Genomic DNA, 14,339 nt, shown 5'->3' on the forward strand with positions numbered 1-14,339 from the left:
ACCATCCTCCCACTGACCCCAATCCACTTTCTGCTAGGCTTACCCTTCCCTGACCTACCTGCAAATGCCCAGAAACTATTAGGTTTTATTCTACTAGCAGCAAAGCGAGCCATACCAGTTAGATGGTTATCACAGTCTCCACCAACGCTCCCTCAGATATTGCAAACTCTGGAACAGATCCATAGAATGGAGCACCTTACCGCTATTATTCATGACACATTGCCTAGGTTTTTCCGAGTTTGGGACTTGTGAGACCACTCCCAGCTTAACCCAGGACTTCCTACAGCCCCCCCTGACAATGCTCCCCCCCTTAAACAGAAGTGTAATGGGGTAGTTCCACTGCCCCCTGCCTATAGCCCGTTCAGGAACCCTTGGTATACCCCCTCACCCTTCCATCTGTGTGTGTTTCACCCCAAGGCTGCCTCAGTCTGGTATAGGCTCCTCGAGGACTGAGCGTATCCCAAATCCGGTGGTTGGCTTTGTCTCTTTTGTGGAATACTCATGTGTCTGGCCTAACCACACACTGGATCCTTCCCCCCCCTCTGGCCGCTTCCTCCCGTCCCCCTTTTTTTACATGATGGGTGAATTAATACTTTAGTTGTGCATGTGACCTGATATTGCCTGACCACTGCATTTTTGTTTTTGTTCTTTTTCTTGTTCTTTGGACTTTTGTCTCTAACATTGTTGACAATGACAATTATTTGTTGTTGTACTTCCCTTTGTATATTCTCTCTGAAAATTTTTTCAATAAAAATACAATAATAAAAAAAAAAACATCCATTGTTCAAAAGAACTGATCAATGAAGGGTTAATAGAAAATAAGAGGGAGCCACCCCCTGCACAGGGACAGAGAAAGAGAAATATATTGATAGAGTCAATTAGTATTATTATCCATAAGCTTACCTCAACACAAAAACCATAAAGGAGCTATGTCATAGGCAGCCAGATACTAGGTAATGTTGATAATCATAGTAGAAAGCATAAACAGACCACAGAGTGACCTAGAGCACAAAAGCATATGTCAACAAAGGGTTAAAATGTTGTAACTAGCAATAATAGTGATATCTTATATAAGTTATTGCCATAAAAAGTGGGGACCCAGGTATTGCCTAGGGGACATGTATCAATGCAAAAAAAGGAACAGTGATTTTAACAATGCTTAAAGCGAAACAATAAAAATGAAATAATCCTTTAAATATCGTGCCTGGGAGGGTCCTCTTAGTCTGCCTGTAAAGTGGCGCATCTGTGCAATGTGTAGAACATGCCGCAGCAATAATGAGAGTGCTAGCTACCGGCAATATATTTGAAAAAAAGAAAATAAAATGTCATAGGGTCCCCCCCAATCCATACCAGTTCTGAGCATGCAGCCTGGTAGGTCAGGAAAGGGGGGTGAGTGAGCGCCCCCCCCTCCTGAACCATACCAGGCCACATGCCCTGAATATGGGTGGGAGGGCACTTTTGGGCATGGGGGCTCTGCGCCCCCCACTCCAAAGGGCCTCTTCCCAACAACCCTGGCCAGTGGTTGTTGGGGTCTGCGAGTGGGGAGATTATCGTAATATGAAAGCCCCCATTAACAAGGTGACCCCCCCATATCCCGCCCCCCATGTGAATGGGTATTGGGTGCATTGTACCCCTACCCATTCACCAAAAAAAGTGTCAAAAAGTAAACCACAAGAGACAGTTTTTGACAATACCTTTATTTAAAAAAAAGTGTCCTGTGGTGTAAATCCATCTTCAATTAGGCTGCCTGGCGAACCCAAAAAATAGAAGAAAAAAAAGTTCCACCTCGATGGGAGGTCTCCCGGCGACTGCTGTCTCTTCGCTTTGACAGCTCTTGTATAGGCAAAGGCAATGCCACCCACTGACAGATGGCCCCGCCCCCTCAGACATCACATGATGTCAGAAAGGGTGGAGTCACTTGGTTACCGGGTGGCCCCACCCTTGCCTGTATAACAGCTGTCAAAGCAAAGAGACAGCAGTCGCCGGGAGGCCTCCCATCAAGGCAGAGCTTTTTTTGTTTTTTCTATTTTTTGAGCCTGACAGGTGGTGTGATTGAAGATGGATTTAAGTCGCAGGACACTTTTTTCTTTTTTAATAAAGGAATTGTGAAAAATAGTTTCTTGTGGTTTTAACCTTTTTTGGCGAATGGGTAGGGGTACAATGTACCCGCTACCCATTCATATGGGGGGTCGGGATCTGGGGGCCCCCTTTTTAAAGGAGGCTTCCAGATTCTGTCAGGCCCCCTGCCCACAGACCCCGACAACCACTGATCAGGGTTGTCGGGAAGAGACCCTTGTCCCCATCAACATGGGCACAAGGTGCTTTGGAGGGCACCCCAAAGCATACTCCTCATGTTGAGGGCAAGCGGCCTGGTATGGTTCCAGAGGGGGTAGGGTGCTCGCTTGTCCTCTCCCTTTCCTGGCCTGCCAGGTTGAATGCTTGAATAAGGGTCTGGTATGCATTTTGGGGGGACCCCATGCCATTAAAAAAAAATTGGTGTGGAGTTCCCCTTAAAATCTATACCAGACCTCGAGGGCCTGGTATGGATTTTTGGGGGACCCCACACAGTTTTTTTTCTTAATTTTGTAATAGGCTTAACCAATGCACTATATTATATACTCCACACTGCACTATATACTCTGCACTGTATTATATATACTACACTGACTGCACTATATATTCTCCACTGTATTATATATACTACTCTGACTGCACTTTATACTCTGTACTGTATTATATATATATACTACACTGACTGCACTATATACTCTGAACTGTATTATATATACTACACTGACTGCACTATAAACTCTCCACTGTATTATATATACTACACTGACTGCACTATAAACTCTCCACTGTATTATATACACTACACTGACTGCATTATACACTCTGAACTGTATTATATATATATATACTACTCTGACTGCACTATATACTCCCCACTGTATATACCTCACTTTAAAGTATGCAATGGGGTTTATTTACTAAAGCTGGAAAGTGCAAAATCAGTCTCACTTCTGCATAGAAACCAATGAGCTTCCAGGTTTTATTACCAAAGCTTAATTGAACAAGCTGGGGTTAGAAGCTCATTGGTTTCTATGCAGAAGTGAGCCTGATTTTGCACTTTCCAGCTTTAGTAAATAAACCCCATGTTTACTTAAAAGTGGGGTATGCCTGTACTCTGAACTGTATTTTATATATACTACACTGACTGCACTATATACACTGAACTGTATTATATATACTACACTGACTGCACTAGATACTCTTAAAGTGGTTGTAATCCCTTGCTGTTTTTCACCTTAATTCATTTTATGCATTAAGGTGAAAAACTTTTTTAATGCAGCAGCACCCCCGAGCCCCCCTTATACTTACCTGAGCCCCAAAATGTACACGACGGGAACAAGCACACCAGCTCTGGCCAGTGTCTTGTGTCCTGATTGGATAGATTGATAACAGCGCAGCCATTGGCTCCTGCTGCTGTCAATCAAATCCAATGATGCAGGCGCAAGGGGGCGGGGCTGAGTCATACATTCGGCTGCTATGGATGCTAAATGATGGACTCGGGAGCACGCCTGCAAGGTAACCCGCCAGGAGAGTGCTTCTCCCAGTGGTTATCTGATGTGGAGAGGAGCTGCGAGAGCTGCCGGGGGACCCCAGAACATGAGGTTCAGGGCCACTCTGTGCAAAACGAGCTAGACAGTGGAGGTAAGTATGATATGCTTGTTATTTAAAGAAAAAAACTCTTACAATCCCTTTAACTGTATTATATATTCTGCACTGACTACACACTACACTAACTACTTGCCTAATCTCCATTCATTCACTATATATGGCTGCTGTATAAGCAACAGCCTTATTTAGTGTGGGGCGTGGGCTTAGCCCCTGAGTCATGATTGGCCAAAGGTACCCTGTTTTTGGCCAATCATGGCTCTCACAGCACATTGTGCTCTGATTGGCCAAAGCATACAGGTCAGGTGCATGCTTTGGCCAATCAGCAGCTGTCAATGTACTGCAATCTCACAGTGTATTATGGGGAGCTCCAAGGCGGGCAAATGCCCCTCAAGCGCCCCATATGTTTGTTTGTTCTATGAGCAAACGAACACCCGAACAGCCAACTCGAACATCGGGACCATCCCTAGTCATCAACAGAGAGGTTACGCTGTCGGCTGAATTTTTGAAGTATTGCATGTTTATCCACATAGCTCAAGAACCTGACAATCATAGGTTGGGGCTCAGAGCATGATTTCCGATGGCTGTCCGATGCGATGTGCCCATTTCACCAGGCAAGGGGTGCATAATTCCAGCTGCTCTGGGATGGTGGTGGAGAAAATGGTGGTGAGCATGGAGGAGGAATAGGATTTGGGGAATCCTATGATGTGTAGATTATTGCCTTTGGAACGGTTTTCCAGGTCATCCACTTTTTCCTGGAGTTCCTTTTGTATTGAGGAGAGCCTGGCTACAGCAGCAGACATTGCAGAAGCATCATCTTACATCTCCTCAGAGATTGTAATTGCAGCTACTTATGCAGGTGCTCAATCCTTTAAGGACAGTCTGATCCATGGCCTCAGTGACCATGGGGGTGAGGAAAACCACCACTGCCTGAGCTATGCTGGCAGGAGAGGCAGGGTTCATTTGTGAGAGTGTGGATGAAGCCTGGGAGAACATGGACAAAGCCTGGGAGAGAGTAGGTGCTTTTGCTACAGTCAGAGCAGGGGAATAAGCAGTGGGTATGATAAAAAATGTATAGCCTGCACATGCAGTTTTTGTCGTCGGCTGTCAAAAGCACCATACTAACGATCCGAAAATTGGCAGAACGTTTGTCGGACGAAACGTTACTTCCAATTTTCTTATTGTGTGTACGGGCCTTTACTGATAAGAGGGCAACATAGGCAGATGCTTAGAAATGATCATCTTGCAAGATTTCTGGAAGAATCAACAGGTACTTTTTACATGTATTGAACAAATATAACAAAACACTTTCAAGCGTATATGTAGCAGGTCAAAAAAGAACAAATCTAAATAATATATTGTTATGGTTTACATGCACATTAATGTTAAAGTTAATTTGTTTTTATTGAAATGTTTCCTACTATATTTCAGATGTAATACAGGGAACAGTCAGCAACGTGTGTGGAATACTGGCAACCAAAGCTGTAACAGGCGAAAATATATACCCAAAGAAGCACACAACGAATTAACTTTCCGGCATCAGCAAGATTTGCCTCTACCCCAGTTAAGGAGAGAGACTCCAAAATTGCTCACAACCACTAATGGGAAAGCAGAATCCCTTAACATACCTAGAAACTCGGTGGTTCAAGAACTATCAGAGCTGGAAAAACAAATAGAGGTTATAAAACAAGAACTGCACATAGCTATGAGCAGAAAGAATGAACTGGAAGAGTACCAGAGGAAAAACAGGACTGCTAAGTCTTAAAAGCAGCTTCCAAGTCTTAACATTAAGAAACGTTATGACCGACACAAGTCATGTCAAAGACAGACTCTTTTTGGTCACTACACAGGAAATCTACATGAATCATTTCTCTACTTCTGATGAGATTTGTTTGTCTTTTTTGTAAGATATAACATGTATTTCTCTAGTGCGTGAACTTTCATCCAGTATTAAAATGTGACCTTGGACTCTTTTCAACTGAGAGAACCACTTCTGCTCTCCTGTCCCCTCTATGGTATTAAATGAAGGTTTTCACTTCTAAGCCCCTTAGTGTGCATTAATAAAACTAAAATGGTTTTGAATTATTTCCACTGAGTCCTTTGCTAGTATTTTTAACTTTTATGAAGGAAATCTGCATTTAATGTGTGTCTGTGAAATTGAAATTTCAGCAGTTTGAGGTTAGTGGAGAACCAGGGTGAAAAATTAATTACTCGTCTGCTCTGTAATGGACTTCTGAAGGAAGTACAGCAACCTATTTGATCATATTGAAAACTGATTACATTTTTGAAGAGGTCAATGAAAGACAATAATAAAGATTTTATGTTTATTGGACTTGGGAGTATTTCAGAAAAGTTTCCAAGTAGAAACTTAATGATCGATGTTTGCACTTTGGCATATGTGTTGAGAAAATAAAGTTTATAGTAAAACTGTTAGAGGAAAAGTGTGAAGAAAAATACACTCAGATCTTTTCTTTAATTTATTTCTTGACACTCATTCCAGATTGACAAATGTATACCTAATGGCACTTAGTTGGTGGTTGTTAAAAAGTTTGCTGTACCTTTCACAAGTTAAATGTGTATTGATTTTGATATGTATCGTTAGTCTATACACACAGGGCTGAATAATAATGAAGAGCCGATGTGTAAGAACCAGTGAAATATATCAGCTATAATTTAACTCAGTACATTTATCATGCAGAAAAGTAAAGGAAATCTCTCATGAGGAAAAACATCTGTGAGATTAGGCTCCGATGGAAGTAGTTTCTTTCTCTCTCATGAGCCATATAGTAGTTCAATAACATTAAAGCTAAACCTTTTCACTGTTTTGATATCTGTATCCCAAACATAGGTGTAAATGGAAACATCCAATGCTACACTAATGACATTGAAGCTTTACTTTGTGACAGAGTCATTTTATAGGTCCGCACAGAACTGTCAGTTTTGTTGTGGGTGGGTTTCCTAATCCATTAACTTCTTTTATCACTTTGGGAATCCATCATATACATCTCCCTGCTGTTGTTTCTGATATTGCTTTCTGCTGTGTAGTCTAATTTAAGCAATGGAAGAAGTTTGGAGAATGAACCCTTTAATCTGACAGTTTATACCACCACTATATGACATATTTGTTTTAGAAGACTGACCTTTAAATGTAGGGGTGTATGTGCAATTCTGCACAGTGAGGAAATGAATTTACTATGTATGAGAATATAGTTGATCTACATACTTCCTAGTGACATCAGTGTGGCATAAGACAAAGGCTGCAAGTAGTACAACATTGTAGTTCCTGCATTATGTAACACTGAGATTATACATTTCTTGTGAATTGGTAATTTTATTCCTTGTTCAATCCATCATAAAAAAAACACTTTAACATGGAATAGAGAAACTGGTATACCAAAAACAGTGTACAATAACCCACTAAAAACACATGATTGTGGTGTTTAAAAAAAAAAAACGTTTGCCATTTTTCTTGATATCCCAACTAAAAGTACCTGTGTACTGTTGTTGTAAGCTTTTTTATCGCTTCTGCTAGCTCTCCAGTAGTCTCTAGATAGCAACTGTGCAAAAGCGGTGAAACACACACTTCTGTGTGTTGTGGTAATATGCTATACTTTGCATTCCGAAAAAGAGTCTAAAGAGCAATCTCCTGTATGTCAGTATGTCTTGACAACCCATCCAAAATGAATGAGCTGTATTAAAGGAAGAGCAATATAACACATGTGAAATTAAGTGCATTGATTCACCAAACAGATGTAATCATAGCCTAAAAATTTACTTTACCTTCAAAACATTGGCTGTAATCAGTCTTCCTGAATATAATAAGAGTATTCTTCCTTTTCTGATTGGCTGGAATTATTTTCTTATATTGACCGAGGTCTGGAAATATAAAAAAATGTTACAGCCAGTAGGAAAATGAAGAAAAAAATATAAGGGGCCAAAAAGGGGCTGGGGAATCACCAACCCCCGGAACTTTAAGGGTATCAAATCACAAAGTTGACAGAAAATTAAAATAAAATAATATAATTTTATTCATATTATGCAAAGAAATAATATAGCTTAAACATTCATAAAAACAATTTTGCCCATTGATGCATAGACAGGCGTTTATCAAAATTGACCAAGATTTCACTTAACCATACAGGAAAAATGAAGAGAAAAAGCTGCGGTTATTCATTCAACATGTTTCGCCAAGATCAGGGCTTCTTGGAAAGTTATTTAAGCAGCCAAAAAGTTAGCACTAAAATGATAAAGATATAACATGAATGTTACAACAGATCAATGCATAAGGTAAAAATATTGTTACAATAATCTAAAGGGGAAATGAAATACAATAAACTGTGGTATTATTTGAACAGTTGATAAGTGCATATATTAAATCCAATATTGACTATAAAGTAAATACAATATTATATAATGTCTCACCAAAGTCGCCAAAAGCTCCATGTATCATTAACGTCATTAAAAGAACAATTAAAAAACAACATAAGTTCTATATTCGCTCATACCTAGGATCGAGAAAAAAAACTGAAAAAGATGTATGTCACCAGTTGGGTCTGTAGAGAGGAATAAAGATAAACAGTAAATAGTGGGAACATATGGCCCTAGAAACAGGGGGCCAATATTGTAGGAAAAAGAGAGGTATTTTTATATATGTAATAAGAGGACAGCTCTATAGAGTCCACAGTAATTATTACCTGGGTAATTTCATTGAATCAATAGGACTAGTTCAAAGTTCTGAAAAAGTTCAGTAATGTGTCAGGATAACCCATGAGCTGGAATATTTTAATAGCAGTAAGAGAAATTGGAAGTTGGTACTGAAAGGAAAAATAAAAATAAATTACGAAAGGGGGCTTAAATAAATAATAAAGAAGCCAAAACATAAAGACCTCCTGTAGTATCTGCCATATAGAGATCCTCAGCGAGGTCTAACTTAAATAGTTGGAGAGGTGGCAGCTAGATAAAGAGTAGCCTACCTTTGTACTGCCAGGGGTCCAGAGAACGACATCCAATCCCAACAATTGCCAATTTTCTTCATAATTATTGGGACGCGGTATCCTTGCTGTTCAGATTCTTTCTCTCTCAAAAAACTTTTCTCTTTAATGCCAGTAGGAAAATGAATTGATAGTGAAAGAAAGTAAAGTTGAATTTACAGAATTTTCTTTAGGATTCCTAGAGAGTTAACAGGTACTGTTATTTAGGATAGCAAAAGGAATGGGATGGATTACTTTAAAAATGTAAACATTTAAAACTCACTGTTAGTGATGCATGTGTCCAGACATGTGATGTGCTTTGGAGCTTCAATTATCTGGTATGTATTGCTGAAAGGTAATGGGGTGCTATGGACACATGTCTAATGCCACAATCCCAGGGACAGCACTGGCTTAGTGGTAAGCATGTCTGCCTTGCAGCACTGGGGTCCAGTTCAAGTTCCAATCAAGACACTGTTTGCATGGAGTTTACATGTTTTCCCTGTGCTTGTGTGGGTTTCCTTTAGTTTTTTTTGTTTTCTCCTACATGCTGGTATGTTATTGGATCTTGTCTAAAATTGGCCCTACTGCGATAATCTACGGAGCATGCCCAAGGTGGCTGCCTCACCATCTGTTACAACAGCAGATAAGAGACCACGTGGAGAAAAGTGCTATAGAAATATTAAAATTAATTTAATTTTTTTCAGAAAGCACAGCAGGGTTCCCTGCCCATGCTGAGTGACAGTTGTTGAATGGGCCACCGTTTTGTGGGAATGCCACATCATCAGTTCATATAGGTCCTCTTTATCAGTAAATATTGTGCTTACCTATATACAATTCACAGCTAGGAACCCCTACTTTGGAGAGGAGTACAGGTTGGAGTGGGACCCACTTTGCAATGTGCAACAAGTTATTAAATAAGAAAGGAGATAAAATAATCCCTTTTCCAATTTATTGAGCAGAGCAAGTAGGTAATCCACAGCAAGCATTCAATTGTCACAAATCAGTTCATTTTGCTGCAATCTTAGTTTGCTTTCCCTCGCTTTATACACCAATCATTTTCTGCTACATGTAATTGAATGCCTTACTTTTTGACATGGAAATGACCGTCGAAATAATGTTTGTAGAGAAAGAATGCTTATTGGTAACTTTTAAAAAAGAAGAAATAATATACATTTGCATAAAAAATAATATATGTTTGGTTAGCAATTAATGTCCTTGAAACTATGTAAATATTTGTAAATACCTTGCAAATTAGGATTAAATACTGCAGTGTGTATAAATGTCTTGTATCAAAGTTATTGCAGAAATCATGAAATTCGAAAATCTCTCAAGCTGCAGTCAGAAGACTCTGGTTTGTGAGAATTCAGATTCAATAATGGCTTCCCAAGTAATTAATAAATCCTGAGTTTATTTAGTAAATAGACCTTCTTTGAGGTGGTATGAATGAATGAATGAAATACTTATATAGCGCACAATGCAAACTGAATCGCCTCTAGGCGCTGTGGCGAGCTTTGATCATCTGCTAAAAGAGGAAGGTCTTGAGTTTTTTCCTAAAAGCCAGGTGATTTTCTTCCAGGCAGATGTTGATTGGTAGAGCATTCCATAGCCGAGGCCCTTGGACAGCGAATCTCCGATCCCCCTTGGATTTACACCGGGCTTTGGGCACGAGGATGAGGTTTTTGTTGGCTGATCGAAGACTGCGGTTTGGTGTGTAATGATTTATTTTCTCCATTAGGTATTGCGGAGCTTCTCTATGCACGCATTTGTGGGTGAGGCAAAGGGTCTTGAACGTGATCCGATTTTTTATGGTTAGCCAATGTAAGCTCCTCAGTGAAGGAGAAATGGATTCCCAGGTTTTTTTTCCTGTTATCAGCCTTGCCGCCGTGTTTTGGATCAGTTGTAATCGCGCAAGTTGATATTGTGGTAATCCTATGTAAAGCGAGTTTGCGTAGTCCAGTCGTGAATTAATGATTGTTCCAACTACCACTGCTTTGTCATTCTTTGGGATAAAAGGGATGAGTCTGTGAAGCATTCGCAGCAGATGGTGAGATCGACTGACTACAGATCCTATTTGCGCATCCATTGACATTTGTGCGTCTAGAATAACCACGAGACTCTTCGCTTTGGTCTTTGGGGAGATAGTCTGCCCAAAGACGGTTGGTGGAGACCAGGAGGTTTTGGTTGCGGGCTTATGATTTGGGTGTAAGATAAGAAGCTCTGTCTTTGATTGGTTCAGCTGGAGGGAGTTGGTGGTCATCCAGTCCTCTATTGATTTGAGGCAGTTTTCAAGTTGTTGTTGGTGATCTTTTTTTCCATTGATCCGGAAATAAAGTTGCGTGTCGTCAGCGTAAGAGTGGAAGCAGAGATCTGAGCATCTGATGATTTGAAGGAGTGGGCGAATGTAAATGTTGAAGAGAACGGGTGACAACGGAGAGCCTTGAGGGACTCCGCAGGTGACTGCCCGAGTTTTGGAGAGGAATTTTCCTAGTTTCACTGTCTGTGACCGATTTCCTAGGAAGGACGCGAACCATTGGAGATCTATGTCTTGGACTCCGGCTACTTCTGTGAGGCGGACGAGTAGAGTATTGTGATCTACTGTATCAAACGCTGCACTTAGGTCTAGCAGTACGAGGAGACACGGCTCTCCGTCATCTGCTGCTTCGAGGGCGTCATCCCAAATCTTGAGGAGAGCTGTTTCTGTTCCATGACCTGGGCGGAAGCCTGATTGCAGCGGGTCCAGGAGTTTGTGAGTATCCAGGTGAAGTTGTAGCTGATGTACTACAGCTTTTTCCATGATCTTAGAAATGGTGTTGAGGCTTGTAATCGGCCTACGGTTGTTTGGATCCTGAGGGTCCAGGTTTGGTTTCTTGAGTAGAGGTTTGACGATGCCTTGTTTGAGGATGCTGGGAACAATCCCTTCGTGGAATGATCGGTTTATGAGGTGGGTTATGGTTGGAGCCACGATGTCGGAGCATTCTTTCAGTAGTTTTGTGGGGATGATGTCAATAGGTGAGGTACTGTCACGCAGTTTATTAATGATGTTTTTTGCGGTGTCTACGGTAATTGGGGATAGTGAAAATTTTGGCGGTTGCGGTATGTTGGTGCGGACATCCTCTTTATGTATTTGCTGGCTGAGGTTGGATGTTTTCTTCTGACAAATTGTTTCCCTGATGGTTTTGACTTTATCGATGAAAAAATCCGACAGTTTGTCACAGTAATCCTGGGATTCGCTTTCTGGGGGTTCTAGGCACACCGGATTCATTGATTGATTAACCAGTTTAAACAGTTCTTGTGGTTGGTTTGCGGCCGTTGAGATTGTATATGAGAAGTGGTCCTTTTTGGCTTTGAAGATTGCTTTCCGATAATTCTCTGTCAGACCTTTGTAGTTAAATAGGTTTTCCTCGGTGGGATTTCTTCTCCATGTTCTTTCCGCTCTTCTGCGTTCTTGCTTTAGTACGGAGAGGGAGCTATTAAACCATCCAACATTTTTCTTCCTGATGAGAGCCCTGCGTTTTGGTGCTACCGAGTCTGCTGATTGCAGTAATGCCTTGTTCAGGGAGTTGAGTGTTTCCTCCGTAGAGTGGTTTAAGGTTATTGTAGATATTTTTTTGGACAGAGTGGTTTTGAAGGCTTCGGAGTACAGTTTTTTATGCGATCTGGTCCAGTGCGTTGTTACAGGTTTCCGTTTTGCGTTGGTCATGTTGGTAGTGATTTTGAATTTGATGGCATGGTGATCCATCCATGGCAGAGTTATGTTGTCGAGTATGTTGACGTCGATGTTCTGTTTGAAAATGAGGTCCAGGGTGTGTCCTGACCCATGCGTGGGAGTCTTTATCAGTTGCTGTAGACCCAGTTCTTCTAGTTGATTGATGCAGGCAGTTGCGATGGGGTCTTTAGGCTCGTTTGCCCAAAGGTTGAAATCTCCGAGTGCCAGGAAATGTTTGAATTTTAGGGTGTGCATTGCAAAGGATTCCGTGAGGGGTGAAAGAAGATTGGACTTTGGTCCCGGTGGTCTGTAGCACAGTAGAATATGAGTGGTGTCATGGGGTGTTGGTTGAAAATGTAGCGTCAGGGTTTCCATAAAAGACACTGGGTTCTGAGATGATGGTTTAGTGAGATCCAGGTGACCTTTAAAGATCACTGCTAGGCCTCCTCCTTTTTTCCCTATCCGGTGTTCGGTTAGGATCCTGTAGTTTTCCGGCACCAATTCGGTGAGGATGGTGTTGCAGTCAGAGGTTAACCAGCTTTCGGTGATGAAGAGGCAGTCTACATTGTTCTCGATGATGAAGTCGTGTACTTCCAGTCTATGTTTGACTGCAGACCTGGCGTTAATCAAGGCGCAATCTAATTGTAGTGGTCGAGTAGATGTCTTCCTGTGGTTGGGAGCTGCTTGTCGTCCGGTTTTTAATAGTTGTTCTCTTTGAAGTATTTTTTGTATGGAAGATGGCAATGTGGTGTTGATGTTCCTTAGTCTGTGCAGAACTTCAGCTGAGTATTTGAAGTAGCACATGGTTTGTGGATGCTGTTGATGGTACTATGGGCCTAAGATGATGATCCTGATCAGGGTATTGATCCTGAGGTGGGGCTAGGTATCAGACTTGCCGCCGTGCTTGAGGCTATTAGCGCGCAAGTTGATCAGGGGATGCCTATATGGATGCGGAAGGAGTTGTTGTATTCGGTTGCTGGCTGTTCCAGCTGCCTTACTTAAGGTGGAGGTCTCCGCTTAGAAAAGAAGTCTGGCTGTGATCTGGAATAATCGTCCTAGGATATCGTAAAAAATGGAAAGTAGGCCGGAGGTAGGGGTATGCTAAACTTATGGTTGTTCCAGAGGAAGGCGAAAAACCCCCTGACAGTAGCAGCCAAATGCACCAGTGGGGCAAAAATTCCTTCCTGACCCCCGTAGGCGGTCGGACGGAGTCCCTGGAACAATCACTGAGGGGGGGGGGGGGGGAGTGGAGGTGCGAGCTTACCTGGCTGCGGTTGTCCCCTTTAAACACTCTGGTTCCGGTGAATCTGGCTTGCTGTCAGCCTGACATTTCTGGAAAGCTGTCTGGTTGCCCCTTGCAGTGGAATATTTAAAATGGAGGGGAGGATGGAGGTAGGATAGAGGTTAGAGACTCCTGTCTTAACTCCTGTTTTCAACTCCTGGTTATTAACTCTCCACTTTAGTTGGAGGTATGCTGGCTAAGAGCTAATGGGCAGGTCAAAACAGAACTTTAGGCAACTTAACTTAACTTTAACTTCAACCTTTTGATCCAAATATGTATTTATTATTATTAATAATATTATTATTATTATCATTATATCTTAATAGCACCCCATTAAGTAGGCTAAAGAGAATGAATCAGCCCTCTGTGTCAAACAGTGCCTCACCTTCATTAAATGGTATGACAAAGAAAAGCTGCTAACAGGAGATCACAGAAATTATCTCATCAATAGTCTGCTGCTCATTTATTATTCAATAACGGGTGGGGCAGTCCCTTACCAGGTATTTATCTACAGTGCAGAAAAAGTGAGGTTAACCACTTCAATACCAGGCACTTTCGCCCTTTCTTGCCCAGGACAATTTTCAGCTCTTAGCACTGTCACAATTTGAATGACAATTGAGCGGTCATGCAACACTGTACCCAAACTACATTTTTTTTATAATTTTCTTCCCACAAATAGAGCTTTCTTTTGGTGGTATGTGAT

At 41.4% G+C, this 14,339-nt stretch overlaps 1 protein-coding gene across 1 annotated transcript in view; it reads left to right on the forward strand.

Annotated features, from left to right (window-relative positions):
* Positions 1–6,010, forward strand: part of GRIN3A (glutamate ionotropic receptor NMDA type subunit 3A) — a 599,512-nt gene extending 593,502 nt beyond the window's left edge. Inside the window, exon 9 of the mRNA XM_077475268.1 lies at positions 5,110–6,010. Coding sequence (XP_077331394.1) covers positions 5,110–5,443 — 334 coding nt within the window. The 3' untranslated portion in view covers positions 5,444–6,010. The remainder of the gene's footprint in view (positions 1–5,109) is intronic.
* The last annotated feature ends 8,329 nt before the right edge of the window (positions 6,011–14,339 follow it).

The sequence above is a fragment of the Lithobates pipiens genome, unplaced genomic scaffold, assembly GCF_037356315.1.
Source record: "Lithobates pipiens isolate NorthernLeopardFrog02 unplaced genomic scaffold, aLitPip1_a1.2 Scaffold_13, whole genome shotgun sequence".
Classification (NCBI taxonomy): domain Eukaryota; kingdom Metazoa; phylum Chordata; class Amphibia; order Anura; family Ranidae; genus Lithobates; species Lithobates pipiens.